General features: G+C 43.7%; 1 protein-coding gene across 2 annotated transcripts in view; it reads left to right on the forward strand.

Moving 5' to 3' along the window:
- Positions 1 to 27662, forward strand: part of LOC126183320 (toll-like receptor 2) — a 132169-nt gene that overhangs the window by 39086 nt on the left and 65421 nt on the right. Inside the window, exons 4-6 of one of the 2 annotated variants that reach the window (XM_049925181.1) lie at positions 7171 to 7514; positions 10216 to 10397; positions 25352 to 25519. In XM_049925181.1, the coding sequence (XP_049781138.1) occupies positions 7171 to 7514; positions 10216 to 10397; positions 25352 to 25519 (694 nt within the window). Of the gene's footprint in view, positions 1 to 7145; positions 7515 to 10215; positions 10398 to 25351; positions 25520 to 27662 lie in introns of both variants that reach the window. The other variant, XM_049925190.1, reaches the window with a different exon arrangement.

The raw sequence follows: 27662 nt of genomic DNA on the forward strand, positions 1-27662 counted from the left end.
TTCGCAACACGCCTTGCAGCCAGTATCCACATATTTCCCAGAACGTACATACAAAATTATATCAGTGTACAACACATAGTTCAGAAGATATGACGTCATAAGCACTGAGATGCGCGAGGGAGTGCCGCATCGTGCATTAGGGTGAAATTTATTATTTGTTAGTTACTCACTGTTATTCGCAAATCATTTCACAGACAGTATCCACATATGCCACTGAATATATGTACCAGACTACACTCCTGGAAATTGAAATAAGAACACCGTGAATTCATTGTCCCAGGAAGGGGAAACTTTATTGACACATTCCTGGGGTCAGATACATCACATGATCACACTGACAGAACCACAGGCACATAGACACAGGCAACAGAGCATGCACAATGTCGGCACTAGTACAGTGTATATCCACCTTTCGCAGCAATGCAGGCTGCTATTCTCCCATGGAGACGATCGTAGAGATGCTGGATGTAGTCCTGTGGAACGGCTTGCCATGCCATTTCCACCTGGCGCCTCAGTTGGACCAGCGTTCGTGCTGGACGTGCAGACCGCGTGAGACGACGCTTCATCCAGTCCCAAACATGCTCAATGGGGGACAGATCCGGAGATCTTGCTGGCCAGGGTAGTTGACTTACACCTTCTAGAGCACGTTGGGTGGCACGGGATACATGCGGACGTGCATTGTCCTGTTGGAACAGCAAGTTCCCTTGCCGGTCTAGGAATGGTAGAACGATGGGTTCGATGACGGTTTGGATGTACCGTGCACTATTCAGTGTCCCCTCGACGATCACCAGTGGTGTACAGCCAGTGTAGGAGGTCGCTCCCCACACCATGATGCCGGGTGTTGGCCCTGTGTGCCTCGGTCGTATGCAGTCCTGATTGTGGCGCTCACCTGCACGGCGCCAAACACGCATACGACCATCATTGGCACCAAGGCAGAAGCGACTCTCATCGCTGAAGACGACACGTCTCCATTCGTCCCTCCATTCACGCCTGTCGCGACACCACTGGAGGCGGGCTGCACGATGTTGGGGCGTGAGCGGAAGACGGCCTAACGGTGTGCGGGACCGTAGCCCAGCTTCATGGAGACGGTTGCGAATGGTCCTCGCCGATACCCCAGGAGCAACAGTGTCCCTAATTTGCTGGGAAGTGGCGGTGCGGTCCCCTACGGCACTGCGTAGGATCCTACGGTCTTGGCGTGCATCCGTGCGTGGCTGCGGTCCGGTCCCAGGTCGACGGGCACGTGCACCTTCCGCCGACCACTGGCGACAACATCGATGTACTGTGGAGACCTCACGCCCCACGTGTTGAGCAATTCGGCGGTACGTCCACCCGGCCTCCCGCATGCCCACTATACGCCCTCGCTCAAAGTCCGTCAACTGCACATACGGTTCACGTCCACGCTGTCGCGGCATGCTACCAGTGTTAAAGACTGCGATGGAGCTCCGTATGCCACGGCAAACTGGCTGACACTGACGGTGGCGGTGCACAAATGCAGCGCAGCTAGCGCCATTCGACGGCCAACACCGCGGTTCCTGGTGTGTCCGCTGTGCCGTGCTTGTACAGCCCTCTCGCAGTGTCCGGAGCAAGTATGGTGGGTCTGACACACCGGTGTCAATGTGTTCTTTTTTCCATTTCCAGGAGTGTATATCGCTGTACGAATCGTAGTTCAGGAAATATGACGTCATGAACTTTTAGCTACTTGAAAACGAAACTGCAGGGCGAAATTAGCTGGAGATACGGGTGAAATACGTGTTCAGATATGACAAACACATTATATTTCCTATGTTAAATACATTATATGTGACATGTGCGTACACGGGAAAAGCCACCGGTAAAAGCTCCTGAACCCCTGCATCGATTTCAGCCAAACACACATATACTGTAGGACTAAGAGCCAGCGATCTGCTATTACGGTGGGAGTGATGATATGGACTGAGACAGGTGGCCGCGCGGAGTGTCCGCGCGGTTAGAGGCACCATGTCACGGACTGCGCGGCCCCTCCCGCCGGAGGTTAGAGTCCTCCCTCGGGCATGGGTGTGCGTGTTGTTCTTACCTTAAGTCAATTTAAGTAGTGTGTAAGTTGAAATGGTTCAAATGGCTGTGAGCACTATGGGACTTAACTTCTGAGGTCATCAGTCCCAGTGTGTAAGTCTAGGGACCGATGACCTAAGCAGTTCGGCACAGTAGCTCAGCGTGTTCGGTCAGAAAGCTTGGTTGGCCTCTGTAATAAAAAAAAAACTGAGTGAAAGGATCATCAGGGAACTTTCACGGATGTCATGTGACGTCCCCAACGACCAAACACAACGATCAACGACGGAAAAAAAAGCAGTTTGGTCCCATAGAAATTCACACACACACACACACACACACACAACTGAGAAAGGGGTGGAGGAGATGGGCAGAGAAACAAAAGGAGTGGGGACGGAGAGAGGGGTGGAGCCGATAGACAGTGAGAAGCGAGCGGGAGATTAAGGGAAGCGGACGAGATAGAAAAAGAGAAGGGGTGGGGAAGAAGAGACAGGTACAAAAAGGAAAGAGGAGGAGATGGACTGAGAGAGGAGGTATTGGGGGTAGACAGAGAACTGGGGGTGGAGGAGCTGGACAGAGAGAATGGGGAGAAGGTGACGAGCAGAGACATGGACAGAGGAGACTGACAGAGAGAGAGAGGATGGAGGAGACGACTAATACAAGGGAAATAAGCACGTAACGGAGTACTCAGTCACTTATGAAATAAGAGTCGGTCGATATAGAGTGGTCCTCAGGGCCTGACTGAGAAGATCGGTTAAAAAGGAACGAAATATTCGGTTAAGTGGCCAGCTGACGACGAGATTACTAGCAACGGAACAGACACTTATACACTGAGGTGGCAGAAGACAGGGGATACCTCTCAATAACGTATCGGACAAGCGTTTTCCCGGTATAGTGCAGCAACCTGACGTGCCATGGATTCCACAAGTCGTTGGAAGTCCTCTGCAGATACACTGAGCCATGCTACATCTATAGCCGTGCTAAATGCGGAAGTGTTGCCGGTGCAGGATTTCGTGCACGAAGCGACCTCTCGATTATGTCCTTTGATTTCGATGGGATTCTTGTTGGACGATCTGAGCTGCCAAACCACCTGAACTGTCAACAATTTCTTCAAACCAATAACGAACAATTATCGCCCAATGACATGGAGAATGGGTTTCTGGGAATTTTACGTTCATGGATGGCTGCAAATGGTCTCCAAGTAGGCAAACATCCAGAGGACATAGTCTATTCCATATAAACACAGCCCTCAGTAATTATGGAGCCACCAGCAGTGTCCACAGTGCCTTGTTGACAACTTGGGTCCACGGCCGCGTGGGATCTGAGCGACACTTGAACGCTGCTACCACCTCTTATCAGCTGAAATCGGAACCTACCTGACCTGAGCACGGTTTTACAGTCGTCTAGGTTCCAACCACAATTGCCACGAGCCTAGGAGAGGCACTACAGGCGATGTTGTGCTGTTAGCAACGGCAATCGCATAGGTCGCGTGCTGCACTTTCCTACTTAAACGAGAGTTGCGCGCCCTGTCCTAACGGACACGTTCGTCGTACGTCGAACAGTGGTATCTGCGGTTATTTCACACAGCGTTCTGTGTCTGTTTGCACTGACGACTCAACGCAAACGCCGCTGCTCTCGGTCCTTAAGTGAAGGCCGTCGGCCACTGCATTGTCCGTGTTGAGACGGAATGACTGGAAGTTGGTATTCTCAGCACGCTCTTCACACTATGAATCACGGAATATTGAATTCCCCTACGATATCTGAAATGGAATGTTTCATGCCCCTAGTTCTAACTACCACTCCGTGTTTTAAAGTCTGATAATTCCCGTCGTGCGGCCGTATGAAGTCGGAAACCTTTTCGCATGATATCATGAGTACAAATGACAGCTCCGCAATTTGCATATGTGCATATGGCTGTCCCATGACGTTTATCATATTAGTTTATACCTTCCTGATATCTTCACATGCGCCAGAGTGCTACTGCATATATGCGCTTAACGATCCATAACGTTTTGACCATGCCACCTTGTATCATCGCGGGCAGATGATGCGGTAAGAAGAATATATAAGCGGCGCAGACACACGAATGAATAATAATTCCAGTGATTAAATGCGCCAAAAATGGGGAAATTCAATGACATAAACGACTCTGATAATGGGTAGATTCTTATGGTCCGGCACCCGGGGCGAACATATCGGAAACGGCGAAGTTTCGTGAGCATCTGTTGGAAAGTGGTTGAAGGGCCGTGAAATCGCCTCATCATAGAACCTACAATACAATGCGATGCAGGACATTCACCTAGGTTCCAATGGGACCTGTGATAGTAACCGAAGGTACCGTGATGGCTGTGGATTTCATCAACATTTTTGCAGACCAACCGCATTCCTCGATGCTTGATGTCTTCACCGATGGCAATGGTATCTTTAGCAGCATAGCCATCCGTGTCACAACTCCAGAATCCTGCTACAGTAGTTTCAGGAACATGATACTGAACACACGCTGATATCTTGGTCACCAGATTCGCCCGATATGAAACGCGACACATCTAGTACGCTATCAGACCTCAGATCCGCGCCCATAAACCACACGGCCATAAGTTAAGGGAATTGCGTGACATGCGTAATGATTCCACATACCTCCGAAATCTTCCAAGGACTTATCGTATGCATAATGAAGAGCAATTCTTTAGCAACTTAGTGGACGTCATGCGTATCAACAAATTTGTCGTGGGTGTTGAATCACTCAAGGCGCTTTATTGCACAGCAAGTGTGTTTACCGTTGACCTTCTTCCATCAAATTATTGTTTGTTAGTATGTTTAACGAACATACTCCACAAACTAAAAGCATAGGCTACGAGGAAATTTGTTGCTGACGTTTTGAGTGCTAATTTTCTCGATTAGGAAGGGAGCATTCATCAATACTAGTTGCAAAACACTCTGGCGTTCGCGGAAATATTTCTGAACATGTGTTGTGAAGAGAAGCTGACATTAAAACGCAAAAAGTAGTGGTGCACCGTTTCTATTTTAGACTACCGGGTAGTTATAATTAAATTTTTCCTATTTAACACGTTATAACACAGAAACTAATTACCGTAAATGTACCGAACTTGGTAGCATTAACGTCCAGAGTTTGGGGTGCACGATTTCCATGCGTCACAGGGCCACGGTCCATATCCAACTGTGGACACCAGGTCCCATGATCAGTCATCGTGATTCATAGTCTCAGACACCTGACCAGTCGTAGTGCACTTCTTGACGTACAACATGAGTTTGGTCAAAAGGAGCAGGGCATTATTGGTGAAGCTCTATTATCAAAACAACAGTAATTTTGCAGCTGCACTTCGAAAATATAACAGTCTGAAAGGATTACGGAAGGGTCCTCTTTCTCCACCTGTTGTGCGGAACATGATGAAGAAGTTCGAATCAACTGGAGAATTGGGCGTCGCTCCGGCAAGAGACCGACGACCAGTTGCACCACAGGTGATTGATGAAATCTCTGTTGCTATGGCAGACAACGCTGCGCGCAATTTCCTATCGTAAGGCAGTGCGCGTGCCCCCTCAGATGGTATCAGTACAAGATCCATGTCGTACGGCTGATTGCACCATAGGACGTACAACAACGTGTTGATTTCACTCTCCACTTTCTCGTAAGAACTGAAGTTGACGAGGGCTGGCCTTGGACCGTCCTATGGACAGACGAAGCTCATTTTTCTCTGACGAGTGAGGTGAACACACAGAACTGCCGAGTGTGGGGATCTTAACCTCCAGTCACTGTGAATGAAGTTCCTCTGTATGGCGAATGTGTCGCCGTATGGTGTGGCTTCACGGCCCATTCTTTTTTGAACAGGTTGGCGCCCAAGGACCAGCGTTACTGCGATATGCTACGCCAGCACGTCATGCCATCCTACAGGAGACAGACGCATTGAACTCAACAGTTTTCGTGCAAGATGGGTCGCCACCACACATCGCTCGTGAAGTTCACTTGTTGCTTCTCCGAAACACATTTGGAAACGTACCAATTATCAGTCGATCGTTTCCAAATGCTTGGCCGGCACCATCACCTGATCTCACTCCCTCTCCCTGTAATTTCTGGTTGTGGGGGCTGCCTAAATGACAGGGTTTACTAGGAGAACATTCACACATGTGCTGATCTCAAGCGCAGCTTATCAGGAGAGGTAGCCAGCATAACTACGGCCATGCTTCGTTCTGCTGTGCAGAATGCAGTCCTGGGCTGTCAGACTCTTCTGGGCACTGATGGGCGCCATATTGAGCCCCTTTTGTAGTAGTAATGGTACTGGTAAGTAATGGTATGGTGTGCCGTAACAGCACAATAAAATTAGTTCAATTGAATTGGAGGAGGAGGAGGAGGAGATTAGTGTTTAACGTCCCGTCGACAACGAGGTCATTAGAGACGGAGCGCAAGCTCGGGTGAGGGAAGGATGGGGAAGGAAATCGGCCGTGCCCTTTCAAAGGAACCATCCCGGCATTTGCCTGAAGCGATTTAGGGAAATCACGGAAAACCTAAATCAGGATGGCCGGAGACGGGATTGAACCGTCGTCCTCCCGAATGCGAGTCCAGTGTGCTAACCACTGCGCCACCGCGCTCGGTCAATTGAATTGATTCTGCAATATTTCTCTTCCCCATGTCCTTTACATTAATGCTACCAAGTTTGGTATTCGTACGGTAATTAGTTTCCCTGTTATAACGTGTTAAATAGGGAAAGTTTAATTACAACCACACGGTAATTCAGACAGCTGTCGCTAGAAAAGCATAGAAATATGTAGTATGCACTAGATGCCCATCCTTCGTAAACGTACGAACTATCAAGATGTGTGCTTCTGTACACCATTGCTTTTAGAATCATCTGAACTGTGCTCTTAACGGACATTTTGGACATGAGTTCAATAATATGAGACACCTGTTTAAACTAAATGTCAGACGTTAATCATTGCTCTTGTTAACAGCATAGAACACTGTGTTTGGTTTAATGAAAACAATTCAGTAAACAGAAGTGGATGTAGTGTTATCCGATTTATCATAGCCCACTAGTGTAATCACTAACCTAGCTCATATATTTTAGGGTTTTGCTCGAATAGCACCATTAAGTGTTTTACAGATGTCTCCGATGCTGTGCACAACAGGAAGGACCTGCGGTCGGAGTGCGTGGACAAGGTCTTGTTTCTGAAGGAAATTAAACGAGGAACGTTTAAACTAGATTTCAACGGTGACCATTTCTGGAGCTTCCTGAAGAGACGCTTTGTCGAAAACCTCGGCGCCGAGTTGACGCAGCTGTCGATAACCAAATCCGATCGGCTGTCCCTCGTCCCGCTGCAGTTCATTACGCGGGTGCTGTCCCCGGAGCTGCGCATGAAGGAGCTGACGGCCGCCGGCATGCCTCTGGGCGAGGTGCACGAGCCGCTGGTCGCCATGCCAACGCTGCAAGTGCTCCGGCTGCCCGGGGACGGCATCACTAAACTCGGTGCAGGTAAGGCTCACGTCTCGTCGTCCGCACAGTAAATCATACCTGCTTACAGTGTCTGTGCTTACACAGTGTCTGCGTCTTCGTATTTCAATGTCCTTCAGACATATGTGCGTGTTTCAAGGAACTGACACAGTTCTGACCGTGGTAAATATCACGAAATGGATTTGCATTCCTGAATCAGGGATTGACCTCAGCTGTTTGCTACCCGTGAAAATTTGTGCCTGACCGGGACTCGAACGTGGATATGCCGCTCATCGCGAGCGGACGCCTTAACCATTTTGTCTATCCGAGTTCACCTCCAGGACAGCTCCAGACATCCACATCTCACAGGGAATCCACGACCGGTATACTCGCGCAGTTCGTGACTCCTGTACAATGAGTGACAAATGTTTTTACCGTCATTTTAGTCCGTCGAGGCTTGGATACATTGTGGATAGTTACAATGTCTACGTTTATCAGCGTCTGTATCTCCAGATGACAATGTCGATGCATGTCTGTCGGCCGGAGTGGCCGTGCGGTTCTAGGCGCTACAGTCCGGAACCGAGCGACCACTACGGTCGCAGGTTCGAATACTGCCTCGGGCATGGATGTGTGTGATGTCCTTAGGTTAGTTAGGTTTAATTAGTTCTAAGTTCTAGGCGACTGATGATCTCAGAAGTTAAGTCGCCTAGTGCGCCTAGTGCTCAGAGCCATTTGATTTTTGATGCACGTCTGAAGGAAGACACACTGTTCTAGATTCTGTGACAAATGGAAGTTTGGATCGGTCCTGGAGCGCACTCGGACAACCCAAGTCGTTAAGGTGATTGCTCGCGATAAGCGGGAGGTCCGGGTTCGAGTACCACTCCACACAAATTTTCGTATGTCGCCAGCAGCTGACGGCAATCGAGATTTACGAAGTGCGAATACATTTCGGAAACCCTACAGTAAACTTTCAGAAAACTCTTTGTAATAAGGTAACGGCGGGGTAAACTTCACATGGCATTTTCTTACAATATTCACATCAAAGCAGTCAACTTCTCTAGCCGGAACATTTGGAAGATATGACTCAGTATGCCTGCAGCCTACATATTGAAGGTTCATTGTGCCTAATGTTCTCTTTGAGGAGTGATAACCTAAATGTTAATGTAATTGCTTTGAGCCACCGCCGTCTTCTACATATAGTGTACATCTAAATTCTCTTTACAGATTTCCCTTTGCAGAATTTGAGAACATGTGCTTTACACCAAAACAAGGAAAATAAGACTCGTAAACATGAGCTCTAAACTGCATACCTTAAGTGCTAAGAGGACTTCTTCTTCTCTACTGGGAAACTCATTCTGCTATTGAATAAGTGCTCATAGCTATTAAGCCCTTTCTACTGAACATATTTTCCTGTTTTGTCTATACTATCTCCTACCAAAATATGGAAATTGAAGAGCTTGCAGTAGAAGAAATGTGTGTTACAGTATAGAAGATGAAGGTATGCAGTTTAGAGCCCATGTTTACTAGACATTTTTATCTTGCTTTCCTTGAAGTCCGTAAAAGGAATTTAGTTACACCCTGTATAAACGTACTTTTTTGTACTTCCTTTACATTATAACTTAAGTGCATTTTGTTCCCAAAGATCGCTCTAAAACAAAAACAATGTGCATAAAAAACGTAAGACGTAAATTATATCAGCACTGTGAAAAGACGTAACAACTTGCTACTCATTTGCACATCACTGCCATCAACGGTAATATTGTTGTGTTACACATAATATGTATAATCAATTATTAAATAATAAATACCCAAAATAAAGATTATAGATCACGAAAAGAATAGAGAACAAACTTAATGAACAAATAGAAAACAAATACACGGCCTAAGTAATATGTATTTCAACACAACGTATAGGTGGTTATGTTTTCGAGTATGACTGTCATAAGTACTCTCAATTAAATATGCTACACAACTTGCGTAATTGAAGGGATTGCACTGTAAATATCGATGTACGCAGACCGCATGTACTGCCTTCGTTTCAACTTATAAACATTCATCAGTGGCATACTGGAAAATTTGTAGAGTGCATGCACACAAAATGTTGGAACCAGACTGTATGTAATGAAGAGCAATTAACAGTGCCTGGTACATTTTATTTTTGACACAGTAACACAGTTTATTATTTGACAATAGATCACGCTGTACAACTACATCGTACTTAAGTATTTAGTCATATTTGTAACACCGTCAGTCCTATTACTTTAACTGTACCTTTATTTTCAGAGACTTACGATAGATTTTATGCTGTGTGACGTCGTAAGATTAATATTGACATGCAAATTGTTATAAATGTCTTATGCGAGTACGTGACATCTTATTAAGCGACTTTTCGTAGATGTGCATCCCAGATAGCGCTATACTGGCGTATATCTGGGATGCCCTCCAACGTGCTGTCCACCCCTGCGTACTCTTACGTCTTTATGAACAACTCTGCAGGATTCAGGGTGTAAATTTCCTCCAGCACTATTTCAGACGTTAGTCGAATCCACGTCTTGTTGTGACATCTCTGCGTGTTCGCGGGGGCCCTACAGGATATGAGCCAGGTGTACCAGAGTATTTCAATGAGTTTAATTTTGTTTTTATCTGCTGTGGTTAGTGGGTCCAATCTACGCGTATCTCTGTGTTACAGATATTTTAAAAATATAAATGTGGCCGTGAGCATATTTTCTTGTTATGTACGCAGCGGCACTGCAGTCTGTGCCCGAACTGAAAGAGTTGGACCTGTCTGCCAACGAGCTGGAAGAGCTGCCGCAGTCGTTACCTGGAGGGCTGGAGATCCTCAACGTCGCCTACAACAGACTGTCTGCCCTCACCATGCTTTCCGCCTCCCTCCTCAACCTCAACGTTTCCAACAACAACATCGCGGTGAGTACGCACCCAGTTACAGATTTCCTTATTCTGTCGTCCCACTGATCTGTGTGGCAAAACGATAATGCTTTTGTTCAAACATTGAAAAACGTTTCGAAACTGTACGCTACTCACTGGAACACTAGTGCTCATCAGACGTAAGGTTATCCCCTGTAAATTACGCATACGTGGGACTCGTGCTGTACCACTAAATCGAAGTAGTTGCTACTTAATAGCTATCACTTGGAAAGACAAATAAATTGACGACAGTGGCCTGTAACTAGAAGTTCGTCCTATGTAGTGTTTTGTATTTGTTAGTCTAGTCAAAGGATGTAACAATTTACTAAATATAGGCCACCATTCCATAAGTTGTGAATTGCTCTTAACATGTTACCAACAATGAAACAAAAGAAGACTGCCAGTTGAAGAACTATTAATTGTAAGGAACACAATGAACCATTTGAAGAAAGAATAACACAAGACATTTGCGTTTATACACACATTTGATTTATCAGTTTAGGCAGAGGACATTATGGAAGGATTTTATGACTGGAGGTACAATTTTGGAGCCTTAATCCAATGACTTACATCAAGTGCCAAAGTTTTTAGAATACCATCGTCTAATTCACAGGAAAGGCGGCATGCAGCAAATATGGAAATTCTGTACGTGTACCTCGAATGTAATGTGCTTTGCTCGTTTGTCGTGTTAATTTTCTGGTAAAAACTCACTGCAGAATTTTAAAAATAGGAAAGCAGTTCCGATTTTGGATGAGATTCGACATTTAACTTTAGGTTTCTCTATAAGCAGGGCTAGGGAACAAATGCTTGACGTCATCATGCCAAAAACACTCTCCTAATCCAGACCCTCATTGTAAGCAAACCCTCCTGCACCAAACCTCCATCTTTTGGCCTTTACTTCCACTCCCCTCCTACCTCCTCAGCCCCATACCTCTTTCCTTCATCTATTTCTGGAGGCCAAACAGAGAGCTTCTAATCAACTGTGTTACTCACCCAATGACAGCTCAATATTATACTGGTATATCAATTGATACTATCACATTTCCCAGCTCCTACTTGAGTCACGCTGGGTTTGATGTAAAACCTAGTAATGGCCTTACATACCGGGTGATCAAAAAGTCAGTATAAATTTATAAACTTAATAAACCACGGAATAATGTAGATAAAGAAGTAAAAATTGACACACATGCTTGGAATGACGTGGAGTTTTATTAGAACCAAAAAAAAATTATTGCTAGACGCGACAATATAGTAGTGATGAAGAGTAGGCTGAAGTTCAAGACATTAGTCAGGAAGAATCAATACGCAAAGAAGTGGGATACGGAAGTACTAAGGAATGACGAGATACGTTTGAAGTTCTCTAACGCTATAGATACAGCAATAAGGAATAGCGCAGTAGGCAGTACAGTTGAAGAGGAATGGACATCTCTAAAAAGGGCCATCACAGAAGTTGGGAAGGAAAACATAGGTACAAAGAAGGTAGCTGCGAAGAAACCATGGGTAACAGAAGAAATACTTCAGTTGATGATGAAAGGAGGAAGTACAAACATGTTTCGGGAAAATCAGGAATACAGAAATACAAGTCGCTGAGGAATGAAATAAATAGGAAGTTCAGGGAAGCTAAGACGAAATGGCTGCAGGAAAAATGTGAAGACATCGAAAAAGATATGATTGTCGGAAGGACAGACTCAGCATACAGGAAAGTCAAAACAACCTTGGTGACATTAAAAGCAACGGTGGTAACATTAAGAGTGCAACGGGAATTCCACTGTTAAATGCAGAGGAGAGAGCAGATAGGTGGAAAGAATACATTGAAAGCCTCTATGAGGGTGAAGATTTATCTGATGTGATAGAAGAAGAAACAGGGGTCGATTTAGTAGAGATAGGGGATCCAGTATTAGAATCGGAATTTAAAAGAGCTTTGGAGGACTGACGGTCAAATAATGCAGAAGGGATAGATAACATTCCATCAGAATTTCTAAAATCATTGGGGGAAGTGGCAACAAAACGACTATTCACGTTGGTGTGTAGAATATATGAGTCTGACGATATACCATCTGACTTTCGGAAAAGCATCATCCACACAATTCCGAAGACGGCAAGAGCTGACAAGTGCGAGAATTATCGCACAATCAGCTTAACAGCTCATGCATCGAAGCTGCTTACAAGAATAATATACAGAAGAATGGAAAAGAAAATTGAGAATGCGCTAGATGACGATCAGTTTGGCTTTATGAAAAGTAAAGCGACGAGAGAGGCAATTCTGACGCTACGGCTAATAATGGAAGCCAGCCTAAAGAAAAATCAAGACACTTTCATAGGATTTGTCGATCTGGAAAAAGCGTTGGACAATATAAAATGGTGCAAGCTGTTCGAGATTCTGAAAAAAGTAGGGGTAAGCTATAGGGAGAGACGGGTCATATACAATATGTACAACAACCAAGAGGGAATAATAAGAGTGGGCGATCAAGAACGAAGTGCTCGTATTAAGAAGGGTGTAAGACAAGGCTGCAGCCTTTCGCCCCTACTCTTTAATCTGTACATCGAGGAAGCAATGGTGGAAATAAAGAAAGGTTGAGGAGTGGAATTAAAATACAAGGTGAAAGGATATCAATGATATGATTCGCTGACGACATTGCTGTCTTGAGTGAAAGTGAAGAAGAATTAAATGATCTGCTGAACGGAATGAACAGTCTAATGAGTGCACAGTATGGTTTGAGGGTAAATCGGAGAAAGACGAAGGTAATGAGAAGTAGTAGACATGAGAACAGCGAGAAACTTAATATCAGGATTGATGGTCACGAAGTCAATGAAGTTAAGGAATTCTGCTACCTAGGCAGTAAAATAACCAATGACGGACGGAGCAAGGAGGACATCAAAAGTAGACTCGCTATGGCAAAAAAGGCATTTCTGGCCAAGATAAGTCTACTAATATCAAATACCGGCCTTAATTTGAGGAAGAAATTTCTGAGGATGTACGTCTGGAGTACAGCATTGTATGGTAGTGAAACATGGACTGTGGGAAAACCGGAACAGAAGAGAATCGAAGCATTTGACATGTGGTGCTATAGACGAATGTTGAAAATTAGGTGGACTGATAAGGTAAGGAATGAGGAGGTTCTACGCAAAATCGGAGAGGAAAACACTGGAAAACACTGATAAGGAGAAGGGACAGGATGATAGGACATCTGCTAAGACATGAGGGAATGACTTCCATGGTATTAGAGGGAGCTGTAGAGGGCAAAAACTGTAGAGGAAGACAGAGATTGGAATACGTCAAGCAAATAATTGAGGACGTAGGTTGCAAGTGCTACTCTGATATGAAGAGGTTAGCACAGGAAAGGAATTCGTGGCGGGCCGCATCAAACCAGTCAGTAGACTGATGGCAAAAAAAAAAAAAAAAAAAGACGCGTGAAAGATCTCTTGCGCGCGTCGTTTGGTGATGATCGTGTGCTCAGCCGCCACTTTCGTCATGCTTGGCCTCCCAGGTCCCCAGACCACAGTCGGTGCGATTATTGGCTTTAGGGTTACCTGAAGTCGCAAGTGTGTCGTGATCGACCGACATCTCTAGGGATGCTGAAAGACAACATCCGACGCCAATGCCTCACCATAACTCCGGACATGCTATACAGTGCTGTTCACAACATTATTCCTCGACTACAGCTATTGTTGAGGAATGATGGTGGACATATTGAGCATTTCCTGTAAAGAACATCATCTTTGCTTTGTCTTACTTTGTTATGCTAATTATTGCTATTCTGATTAGATGAAGCGGCATCTGTCGGACATTTTTTGAACTTTTGTATATTTTTTGTTTTAATAAAACCCAATGTCATGCCAAGCATTTGTGTCAATTTGTACCTCTCTATCTACATTATTCCGTGATTTATTCTGTTTTCAAATTTATACTGACTTTTTGATCACCCGGTACTTGTAGTGATACATTATGACGGTGGACTGTATCTAGGGGCACTTGTGAAGACTTTTTTTGTGTTGGTTTCTATGTTTATCGATTGTAAAATCATGCCACGAGAGACACTGCGAGATTTTTTTCACTTGGTCAGGATTTAGAGCGTTGAGATTCTCACCTGACCTAGGTTGCAGAGCACCTCTTGAACCTCCAGCAGTGTGAACTAGCAACATCGTATCAAACTAATAATATGTTCCATCGAGGCCTGAAAAACCTGTCGTGACGTCGAAATACAGCCAACTGCATGCACAGCACACTGTTTGTCCTGCTAATCACATATCTTAGCGACGTCCTCTCTGGGTCTGCGATATATGGTAGACACAAACACTCTGGAAAGTGGTCACTGGCACTTTGGTCATCAGTAGCTTCCCCGTATTTGAGAGAGGTGATGTTCAGGGATCTTTGACCTAGCGAATGCAGTGACTTACAAAACACTTGTAATATCGGTTACTGACTATTACAAAGCCGTCTGGAATTCTTATCAAGTTAGATTAACGGAACAGATAGAGAATGTGCAACAGAAAGCATCACATTGGGTCACGGGATCGTTTCACAAGCATGGTGGTCCTACTTAGATCCTCAACAAACTCCAGGAGCAAACGCTAGAGGGAAAGCATTGTGTACTGTGGTGGGAGCTGTGAAATTATGGCCGGCCGGAGTGGCCGAGCGGTTCTAGGCGCCACAGTCTGGTACCGCGCTGCTGCTACGGTCGCAGATTCGAATCCTGCCTCCGGGATGGATGTATGTGATGTCCTTAGGTTAGTTAGGTTTAAGTACTTCTAAGTTCTAGGGGACTGATGACCTCAGAAGTTAAGTCCCATAGTGCGCAGAGCTATTTGAACCATTTTTTGTGAAAGTATGACAGCATACGTGAGAAGATGTGTTGGGCAAGTTATTTTATCCTCCGACATATGTCTCCCAAAATTATGACTAGAAAATTAGGAAAATTATAGTTGATATGGACCGTTATCGACAGTCATTCTTCTCATGTACCATTCACGAAAAGTACCGGGGAGGGGAGAAGTGACAGTGACGTTGTAAGTGCCCTCCATTACACAGCGTACGTTGAGTTCCAGGCAGACACTTTAGAAAATCGGTTTACACCCTATTAACTTTTCCCCTCTAGTAAACGCTCAGAATAATGATGGCACAGTCAATAAAATATGAAAAACAGTTAAAATTATTAGCCGCCTTAAAAGGCAGCAGAATGTAGAAACGCGGTAATTAAGCGCCTTCACGACGAGCGGTGTGTTCAAATATAATTTTAAAACAGTTACAATTAGTAGCTCGCCTTACTCGGCAACCACAGAAAGCAAAAATAAAAAAATAGCATTTGATAGTTACTTTTGGAAAAATTTGGAAATTTGTGGTAATATCTTATGGGACCAAACTGCTGAGTCATCGATCCCTAAACTTACGCACTGCTTAATCTAACTTACGCTAAGGAAAACATACACACCCGTGCCGAAGAGAGGACTCGACCCTCCTACGGGGGGAGCCACACGGACCGTGACAAGGCACCTCAGACCGCGCGGCAACGCCGAGTGTCTGTGTACAGTGTTCACAGAACCTCATCTAAAAAAAAAAAAAATGGTTCAAATTGCTCTGAGCACTATGGGACTTAACATTTGTGGTCATCAGTCCCCTAGAACTTAGAACTACTTAAACCTACTTAACCTAGGGACATCAAACACATCCATGCCCGAGGCAGGATTCGAACCTGCGACCGTAGCAGTCGCGCGGTTCCGGACTGAGCGCCTAGAACCGCGAGACCACCGCGGCCGGCGAACCTCATCTCAATGACACTGCATACCGCCACCAGGAAAATTCCCTAAAAATCTATTAGACGTCTTTCACAGCAAACGCAACTTCCTTGCACCTCTCTCCCAAGAGCTGTTCAGTTAGTTGGTCTAAGGCCCTATAAAGTAGCAGAAGTGCAAGAACTTAAAGCTGATGATACGGTGCACAAGTGTAGGATCTTCGAACGAGTTTTGAAACAAGTGCATGACGATGAAATGAATCCTTACCTCATACTGTTTTCAGACGATGCTTGGTTCCATTTACGCGGTGGGTATGTTTATTCCCAAAACTGTCGACAATGGAGCGACGACAGACCTATTCAGCTTCGTGAGGAACCGCTTCATGATCAGAAAATAGAAATGTGGTGCGCAGTGAATGGTGACAGAATGATAGGTCCAAAGTTTTTAAATTACACTGTTAACAGTGAAAGATATGTGCAGAACATTTTACAACAGCTTTTTCATGAACTAATTGAAAGTGAACGAAGCTTCGCGTTTCTTCAACAGGATTTGGCAGAGGCTCATACGTCCAGTCTTTCTTTGCACTAAATTCGTGATGTGTTCCATGATAGAGATATTAAAACAATATACGTCCCACTCAAAGCCCCAGTTTAACCCCGTGTGATTTCTACCTGCGAGGAGCAGTAAAGGATAAACTGTAACAACAAATCCGTATACTTTACAGGAGCTCATGGATAGTATCCGCGAGTCAGTTAATTTCCCAAAGAGAATTACATCGTGAGATGAATAATTTCTTGAGTAGATCATAAATGCGTGGACAACAATAGTGGCCAGTTCTAGCATCCCTTTGCATGACGTGGATGAGTACAAAATTCATTTGCATATATCTCAAATTTTCTGCGGTACTAGACGGGCGACACAGCATCTGATTTACTGGGCACCGTAGTGCTTACTGCCCACCATCTAGTGCGACGTGCGTGCGGTCATCAGACAAATGGAACACCACGTACAATATGAACACAAATAAAATATATTACATACGGACAATGTCCGCTCGCCTCCCACTGCATGCACACTCAAAAAAAAAAAGGTTCAAATGGCTCTGAGCACTGCGAGACTTAACACCTGAGGTCATCAGTCCCCTAGAACTTAGAACTACTTAAACCTAACTAACATAAGGAGATCACACACATCCATGACCGATGCAGGATTCGAACCTACGACCATACCGGCCGCGCGGTTCCAGACTGTAACGCCTAGAACCGCTCGGTCACCCCGGCCGGCAAACATGAGCGTTTTTCCTCTTCAAGGGATAAGTTGGGTCTACATAGGCTTATGGCCTGAACACATTACTGTGTCACCGTAGTATGAGTGGCAGCACTCGTCCTATGCGACGAATTCTTAACATGTTAACAATGGCCACGTTTTTATGAGGCCTATTTATTTTCCTAGGTCCAACTAGTCACAAAATTAAAACCACAGTGAAAAATCCTCTAAAGATTTTGGCAGACATGTGTCAAGCGTCTTTAGTATGTCCGCTGATCGATTGAAATCGCACTTTTCAGTTCTGAATGCACAGTGAGCATGTAAATATGTCTAGAACTATAGAGAGTTCCGCCACACGTGTAGAGCCTGCAGTCATTTGATTTCTTCATGTTGAGGGGTTCCGCCTCATTTTATGGAGCCCACATAACATTTAATATAACGCGTGACAGCAAAATACGGCAATGGTGCAGGAACTCTGAAGCGGAACGCACAGACATTTATGAAGCGGATGTACAGGGTAGGAACCAGTTTTCTTCGAAGTGATCGACCAGACATATGTTCTTGAACTTCTGTTATATCAGTTATTCTGTTATTGTAGCAATGTTCCAAAGTTTTTAAACAGTTATCACTTTTCAGTTTTTATTGTTTAAGCCTGATTGTCAATGTTCAGGTGAGATAAAAATGAGAGAGTGCGAGTACGAGATTAACTGATTATATATTTTACGCTAAGCCACAAAATTACTCTCACACATATACACCTACATCATCTCAGAGGTAATTTGTTCCAGTTTACTCAAAACTATCCTGGATACCAGAAGAAATAATAAATTTTGTTGACTTATTACGCTTTTTATGGAGCAAAAAATTTAAAAGTCCAGTGGGAACATATACCACATATTGGCCACAGAGTGAATTATCATCTTGGGTATTAATAACAGCTTCACCTATATTTAGTCCTTTATTACTGAATCACAGCCGGTTTCCTGGCACTAAAAGCCACATCGTCAGGTGAACATATGATTAAAACATCAGAGCAGAAAAGCTGTAAATATTTTTCCCAACTTTCGTTGTCCGTCGAAACAATCACCGCTGAAAGAGGTAATGTCATAGATTAAAAGCTTTTGACGGACAACAAATGTTGGGTAAAAATATTCCGAGTTTTTCTGGTCTAATGTTTTAATCATATGTTCACCTGAACATGTGGCTTTAAGTGTCACGAAACGGGTTGTGATTCAGTAATAAAGGACTAAATAGAGCTGAAACGGTTATTAGTACCCAAGATGGATACTCTTAGCTGTGGTTGCTCCACCTACATGGTTGTCTGCAGAGTGAATTACGTTTAGCTTAGAAATGCGTAGTAATGTCCATTGCAACATTTTATCTTTCTTTTGCTGTTCTCAGAGGGTAAACAGCTTCCTCTCTGGTAACAGGTCGCCCCCTTCACTCTCCGTTTCAGACCTGGGTGGAGCCGCTGACTGGACTGCCCACTGTGGCCAACACTACTTACATTACGTCCTGCAAAAAAACACCGGGTTGCTGCATCCACTTCGGCGCCTGTCTACAAACATCTACGCTTACATTTATGTTTAGCAAGCCACCTTATGGTGTGTGGCGGAGGGTACTTCGTATATCATTTCCCACTTCTCCGTTTCAGTCACGAATGGTCTCCGGGAAGAACGATCTTTGGTAAATCTCCGTCTGAGCCGGCCGCGGTGGTCTCGCGGTTCTAGACGCTACAGACTGGAACCGCGCGACCGCTACGGTCGCAGGTTCGAATCCTGCCTCGGGCATGGATGTGTGTGATGTCCTTAGGTTAGTTAGGTTTAAGTAGTTCTAAGTTCTAGGGGACTGATGACCACAGATGTTAAGTCCCATAGTGCTCAGAGCCATTTGAACCATTTTTTTCTCCGTCTGAGACTGAATGTCCATAATTTTACTTTCATGGTCTTTTTGACGAATATATCTAGGAGGAGGACAGCGTAGGTTGACTCTTCTAAAAAGTCCGCTCTCGAAAGTTTGACAATAAACCCCACTCTGGTATACAATGCGTATGCCAGTGGAATTAGATGAGGATTTTTGTGATGCAACAGCGTGTATTAAATGATGGTCTGATGAAACGCTCTGCCCTTTTTTGGATTTTATCAGTTTCCTCAATCAGTCCAGTCTAGTATGGATCCGAGACTGATGAGTAATATCCATCCATTGATTGAATGAAGATTTTGTTAACTACCTTCGTGGATGGACTACATTTCCTAAGGATTCTCTCAATAAATCTGCCTGGATTCTATCTTAATTGTGATTAGTTTTATGTGACCATTTGACTTTAAGTCGCTCCTTGAACGTACCCCTGGGTGTTTAAAGTATATGACTGATTCCAGTGATTGTTCTGCAATCGCGTAATCATACAATAAGAGGCCTTTCTCCCTTTTCAGCCGCAGTGTACCAAGAAGGAGTTGTGCGACATAAACCAAAGTTGGTATGCGTGTTTCTATATCCAAAATATGATATCTAGTCAGATTTTATCAGTCGCATCATGAGAGTTGCGCTAGAAGCGCCACGACCAGGATGCAAATCAGTCATGCTTTAAATACACGCTGTAATGGTCGTGAGCGCTAGTTACCGTTGGACGTACTGAGTTGTAACCTCCCCCTTCCTAATCGGCCTACTGGATTGCGATATTAGTGACCGTGATGGCGTATGCCTAGTGAAATTTTACAATGAGTAAGGCTGTTAGTTGGAGGAAAGTATACAACAGACTCTTCTGAAGGAAGAATCTATTGTAAAGCTAACGTAAACACTAAAAATAATTTTGGAATTGTTGGAATATAGTGCAATCTCTCACGAACCACACACAGGGAAAAGTGACCACTTAATATTTTTAATGCAAAAATACAGATAACACAAAAAATACTGATTAGCAAAAAGGAGATAATGAAACGGTCGCCAGCCCACTAAGGCATTGAATCTCCAGAATCTTAATAAAGGGAATTGCAAAGAAAATTAAGCAAATAATCACTGGCGTGGCAATAGAAGGATGTCACGCTTTCCCACAACACAAGAGTTCATGACAAAATAAGTGAATCAGAAAGCACTGAGTTGGCAGTTACTTAACCTGAAATACTAAACTTTGAAAGCAAAATTAAATGAGGTTACTGGTTAAATATATGACTGGCTGTAACTGAAATTTCGTTACGTAAAAAAATAACTTTCAGTTGCCTCAGAGTAACGTAATGAAAAATTTGAAAAAGGACAAGAAATTAACTTTTAAACATTGAGAGACTGAACTGAATTTACTTTGAAGGAACGAGTAACTGAATTTACTTTTAACATAAGAGCAATAAAGTTCTTACCAAGCCAGTAAAAGTCACTCACTAAGCTAAGTACAAAATAAATGAAATTGCGCGTTCTTAATTTGTGCTGTATCTCCAGTTATTAGTTTCACCAGTGAAATTTTACGTTACTTTAAATGAATGAAGTTATTACTCAAAACTGTAAATTAGGTAAGTCTCTGTTATGCAGTTACTGAGGTAGAAAGCGAAGACTGAAACTGATCGTTATAAAAAAAAACCGGCAGTAAATAGTTAATCAGTTTTCATATTTTTACGACACTCGGTGATTGCATGGAAAGGAAATGGACGCTGATTGGTAAGAATGTCTGAGGACAACGACAACACAGGTTCCTTACAAGTTTTAGCCATTGTATGTTGTTATTCAAGAAATTTTTTATAATTTGTGAAGGAAATGTCACTGGGTAATGCTTGTACAGTATTAGCAATACTCTGTCAGTTAACAGTAGCAGTGCGGACGATGAAGAATGCGGCCGACGACAATGTTGAACTGCTGCTGTTGCTGCTGCTCGTTGAGAACCACGAGTCGTGTCCAGAGCCACGGCTAGTTACAGGACAGGCAACAGTTATAACTGCAGCTTCCTCCGCCTGTCCACCCCTACCGTGCTCTCGGTACTCGGCGGTTAACGAATTAGATGCGTCAACACTGGCGCGATCATAGCTGCACACCGCGTCTGCGGGCGCGGCCAACAAACACTTCCGAACTCTTTCATGACTCAAGCTGCTCTGCTTCCTCTCTGCTCGTAGTGGGACAGACTCTCCATACGCAAAGATGAACAACGGCACACCTACTGCCATTTCGTCATTGCTGTTTCCCAGCAATTTACAATATTTATATTATAATTACAATCAATTATATAGTCAGAAATAAATACACTATAACATCCATTACATATTAACTATTGTTTCTGTAATAAAGCTTACAGATTCAGAATTAGAAGTACGAGGGCTATCCACAAAGTACATTACGTTTTGGAATTAAAAATAAATAAAGTATTGGAATTTTTTTAAATTATATACAGATGAAAGCCACACTTAAATACTACTTTTCCACATAGTTGCCATTTAAATTAAGGCACTTATCGTAGCGATGGACGAGCTTGGAAATTCCTTTGTCGTAAAATTCGGCCGCCTGCGCCTTCAACCACGTGGTTACCTCTTCTTGAAGCTGTGCGTCGTCATCAAAACGCTGCATAGCCAACCATTTCTTCATTGCTGGGAATAAGTCGAAGTCGCTCGGTGCCAGGTCGGGACTGTACGGCGGATGAGGAAACAACTCCCACTTGAAAGATTCGAGAACTTCACGAGTGGCATTTGCCGTGTGGGCCCGGTCGTTGTCGTGAATCAGCAAGATCTTGGAGCCCAACTTTCCCATGCGCTTGTTTTGTATTGCTCTTCTGAGGTTGTGCAGAGTTTGGCAATACCTTTGACAGTTTATTGTAGTGCCTCTTTCCAGGAAATCCACAAAAATCACACCTTTTCTGTCCCAAAAGACAGTCGCCACGTGGTTGAAGGCGCAGGCGGCCGAATTTTACGACGAAGGAATTTCCAAGCTCGTCCATCGCTACGTTAAGTGCCTTAATTTAAATGGCAACTATGTAGAAAAGTAGTATTTAAGTGTGGCTTTCATCTGCATATAATAAAAAAAAAATTCCAATACTTTATTTATTTTTAATTCCAAAACGTAATGTACTTTGTGGATAGCCCTCGTACAATACAAATTATCAACGTATATAAAACGGCGAAAAATTTTGGGTACCGCAATAAGTATTTTATTTGCATTTTCGGTTTTACAAGTTGATGTTAGTCAAAAATGGCTGTAAGACGTCGAAGACGCCATTACCCACAGCTCACTGAATTTGAACGAGGTCGTGCAATAGGGCTACGAGAAGCTGGATGTTCCTTCTGCGATACTGCAGAAAGACTTGGTTAGAATGTAGCCACTGTACACGATTGCTGGCAGCGGTGGCCATGAGAATGTATGGTCAGAAGAAGATCTGGCACCGGATGCCCACGTGGCATTATCGGGAGGGGAGACCATTGTGTTTAGTGTATGCCTCTGGCGGGTCGCACTGCATCTGCAACAGCAATCTGAGCAACAGCTGGTACCATAGTTACACAATAAACTACTACCAATCAGAATGAGATTTTCACTCTGCAGCGGAGTGTGCGCTGATATGAAACTTCCTGGCAGATTAAAACTGTGTGCCCGGCCGAGACTCGAACTCGGGATCTTTGCCTTTCGCGGTCAACTGCTCTACCAACTGAGCTACCCAATCACGACTCACGCCCCGTCCTCACACCTTTACTTCTGCCAGTACCTCGTCACCTACCTTCCAAACTTTACAGAAGCTCTCCTGCAGGTCCCGAGTTCGAGTCTCGGCCCGGCACACAGTTTTAATCTACTACTAATCAGTTACTTCAAGGACAGCTCCGAGCCAGACGCCCTGTAGCGTGCTTTCCACTGACCCAAAACCCCCACCATTTGCGACTTCAGTAGTGTCAAGCGAGGGCTCATTAGAGGGCAGGGTGGGGGTCTGTTGTGTTTTCTGATGAAAGCTGTTTCTGCCTCGGTGCCAGAGACGGCCGTGCGTTGGTTAGAAGGACAGCAGTTAAGGAGCTGCACCCAACCTGTTTTCTTGCAAGACATACTGGACCTACCTACACCTGAAGTTACTGTCTAGGGTGCGATTTTGCATGGCAGCAGGAGAACTCTCGTATTTATCCCGCGCACCCTCATTGCGAAATTGTACGTCAATCTGGTAATTCGACCTGTTGCGCTGCCATGTATCAGCAGTATTCCTGGGGTTGTTTCCCAACCGGGTAACTCTTGCCTACATACCGCTGTTTTAACCCAACATGTTCTACAGTGTGTCGACATGTTGCCTTGGCCTGCTCGGTCACGGATCTGTCTCCGGTCTTGCACATATGGGACATCATCGGACGACAACTACAGCCTCATCCACTGTACAACACAATGCATGCACTTTACCTGCCTGCAGTCAACATTCTGACAGTTACACGGGTAGTTAATGTGCCAGAATTTTACATTTTCAATGAATTATCTCTCGCTTGCATTAACCTGTGATCTTGCAATGTTAACCTCTGTAATATGTTACCTAGACAAATGTTTTCCCGTAATTTCATTACTCTAAATTAATTAGTTTTTGGTATTGTGATTCTTTTCCGTCAGTGTACGTTATATTCGTTTATGACGAGGATCAACTGCGAATCCCTACCCAAGTGTCGATCCTCTGTCGGTATTCCTGCGTTTCGCTACGATTTTATAGTGTCGCGGCTCCTCTGTATACAACAGCATCATCCAAGAAAAGCTTTGTAGACCCTTCAACGTTTTTCACTAGGACGTTTATACATATTAAGAAAAGAAATGGTTCTAAAACACTTACTTCGGGTAGACCCTAAGTTACATTTACGTCTGAAACATGTTACTTAAGCTCTTATGAAATATCTTTATTAAGTATCCTCCCTAATATGGAGACATCCGAAATAAATTATCTTTTCGATTCCACAAAATTTCTTAATAATATAGTCAGAAGACCATAAAGTATTTTCTCTGCTCACAAAAAGAAAGAAAGCTTTCCATCTACATGGAATTAGTTTACTTTGAAAGCAATGTGAGTTCTATCCAATATGCGAACACAAGGTCAGTCACATACGTTACCTGCGCCAATCCAATACCAGAAGCTGAGAGTGTGCAACAGAATACATACAGAAGATGCAACACGCCACAAAAATGGAACTTACAGTATAATTATTCTACATTGGTATGTTTGATCTCGAATTTATCCCAAGTTTTATTTACATGTGTTCAGATGCTATTTTCATTGACTTCTTATTGAAGTTACAGTTATATAACCCTATATTCAGTTTTATGAGGAATGTACAAATACAAATTTATTGGGAAGTGCGTAAAAATATCACTTTTGAAGATGTTTGCTTTAGAACAATAAAGAACAATTAAAATTCATGGTTCAGTTCTGATAAGGTTTTGTGTATCCTTGGACTGGCTTGGATGCTTCGTTAAGTCTTATGGGTTAAACGAAACAAATGCTTTCAGCATGTAATCATAGTTTGCTGGAATTTGCAGGAAATTTTTATAGGTGCTTTCATTGTACAGGACGCTTCAAAAACAGAGGGCATAATTTTAGGTACGTATTCCGCATGTGTCGACAGGAATATTTTTCCGTACTCTTTTGATATCTGTGTACTGGTGTGTCCAAATAAACAGATTTAACATGTAGACATGTTATCTAAGACCTTACATCATTTATGTTATTTAATCAGATTTTACTGCATGATAATAGTATTCAATCTTAATAGGAAATGAATGTTAACATATTGAATCACAGTTAACCTTATTGCATCTAGATACTGCGGAGAACGATTCCTTACCTCAACAGTCCATCTAATTTTCAACATTCTTCTGTAGCATCGCATCTCGAAGGCTTCGATTCTCTTCTGTTCCGATTTACTCACAGTGCACGAAAGACACTTATACAGAATAAAACGACTTTCACTGTACAGTGATGTATATGATGTAGAACCAGAATGGCCTCACATAACGCCAACATTCTGCTCCTTCCATTGCAGACGCTGCCGGAGCCGCTACCCGCTGGTCTGGAGACGCTGGATGCGTCCCACAACAGGCTGCAGCGGTTGCCCCAGGGCCTGCCAGCTGGGCTGCAGCTGCTGTCCCTCTCCCACAACCAGCTGCAGGTGCTGCCTGACAAGCTGCCGCCCAAGCTACAAGTCCTGCAGGTAATCACAGGTCCGACGAGCTGCAGCACTGTGCTGGGTTTTCCACATTGTTCACCAAACTGTCCCGATTTTTGTGTTGTTGGGAGCAAGAAGTGTGTAGCAGTAAGGTGTCGCTGGCTTGCTTGTTGAGGGACGCCATTCCATCCAACCACCAGAAATGATTTGTTCCTTAATATTTCGCCTTTCTGAAAGGTACACGAAATTCCATATATTTTAATGTTTGCATAAGGGCGATATTCTTTCGTCAAGGTCCGATCAGTCTCGAAATTAAAACCACAGTGACTATCGAATGATGCATTGCGCAGATGTGTTGCGCAGTGTCTCTAGTGTGCCCACCCGCCGATCGGGCCACATCGTTCTTCTCAGTTCTGAGCGCACGGTGAACACGTGAAGATGACTAGAGCAGTAGAGTCTCCCGCGAATTGTGAAGTGCGTGCTGCCATTTGTTTCCTTCCTGCTGAGGCGTTCCGCCTAATGTCATGCAGCCCACGTAACATAACTGAGACCTCAGTCGACGTCCCAGGATACGACAACAGCTTAACGGCCGGGAGGAAGGTGCAGGCTGAGTTTACGGAAAGCCACTTGTTGCTTCACAATAGTTAGCAACCCTTTATTTAACAAGATATACTTAAAACATCAATAACATACAAATCAATAGTAACTTTCAGGGCGACAAACCAGATACACCAAAATTACAATAAAGTAACTCTAACAGAACAGGAAGTTTAAGGCAAGTTAACATAAGTTATCCAAGGCGGTTTAAATACCCCTTTACCAGTTGCAATTTTTTTTCAAAATAAGTTAAACATCAACAGAAATACAGCTCGAGAGCCATTTAGGCACTTGTAAAATTTCTAACAGGGAAATGTGGCTTCTCTATAATTACAGAAACAGCATTACCATATCAATTTGAGAACCACACATTAGACAGTTAACTTCAAACAAGGAAGGTGGCCCTTATTTAGTAAAAATTTTACGAGTTCAGGATTACGATTAAAATAACTTGAGGGCGCTTCTGTAGCTAGCATTTTAGAAACAGAATTTTTTATTTTAAATTCTTTACTTTGAAAATAAAATTACGGGTTCAGCACTTCAAAAAACGAATGGAACTCTTTGACATTAGGAACCTTTCAAACAGGAAGATAACATTATTCAAAATTTTACAAGTAAAGTATTTGACAATCTGAAGTGCCTTAGGCTGTAGAACTTTCTCAGACAGGAACAGTAACGAAAGTTTTTGAGACCTACATATTCAACATTTTACCAGTCTGGAGAGTCTCTTTGCCATAAGTAGTTTTACAGACAGGAAAGGCAACAATATTTTACAATTTACAGGTTCACGATTACGATTAAATGATTTGCAGGGCCCTTGGGGCACTAGCAGTCTTGGAACAAAAAGGTAACAACGATTTTAAAATTCACGGGTTCTGCAATCCACAATTAAAGAATTGAAATTTTAGAGCAGAAATAACAAGACATGTTCGGGCTTGCGGAGGCAAGGCTTAGCTAGTATGGCTTAGGGTAGCGGACACTTTGATTTGAGTCCGAATGCCACAGAGATTAGGGATTTAATTTATAGGGAGGTGTCGTAGCAACCGAGGAGGCCGCGGTGTCTCAGTGGCTACCACAAAACAGGAGGCGGAACATCGCGCCGTACACACGTACACAGCCGACGTGGACAAGCCACGTCCGGTGATTCGGCGGGTAGAGGATAATACACCGGGGCCAATGGCTCCAACGCTACGAACAGCTCGGGAAGCCGAGGGCAAACTAACGGACGTATAATTCATAGAAGACTAAGCATCAAACATATGTAACTTCTGAAAGTCTGACACAAGAATACCAAACGCAAACCTCGCCCCAGACACCGACAGAAATCTATTACAATGACGTATAATTAAAACAAAGGAGATTTACCGGTTAGTCGTTTGACAATAATGATCAAACATAACAGTTAATTTCATGCAGCCAGCTGTTGACAAGAAGTAGCAATAAATGCCTGAGCGTTAATACCTAAGCACGAGATCACAGCAGGAAAGAAACATACAGCAGTAAACAATAATTTCCTTCTTTAAAGAGAAGTGCTGGATCTCGCCAAGACCTTGCAACGTGAGTACAGAGAACGCAGCTGGCGCTTGCTTAC

The sequence above is a fragment of the Schistocerca cancellata genome, chromosome 1 (genome assembly GCF_023864275.1).
Source record: "Schistocerca cancellata isolate TAMUIC-IGC-003103 chromosome 1, iqSchCanc2.1, whole genome shotgun sequence".
NCBI lineage: Eukaryota > Metazoa > Arthropoda > Insecta > Orthoptera > Acrididae > Schistocerca > Schistocerca cancellata.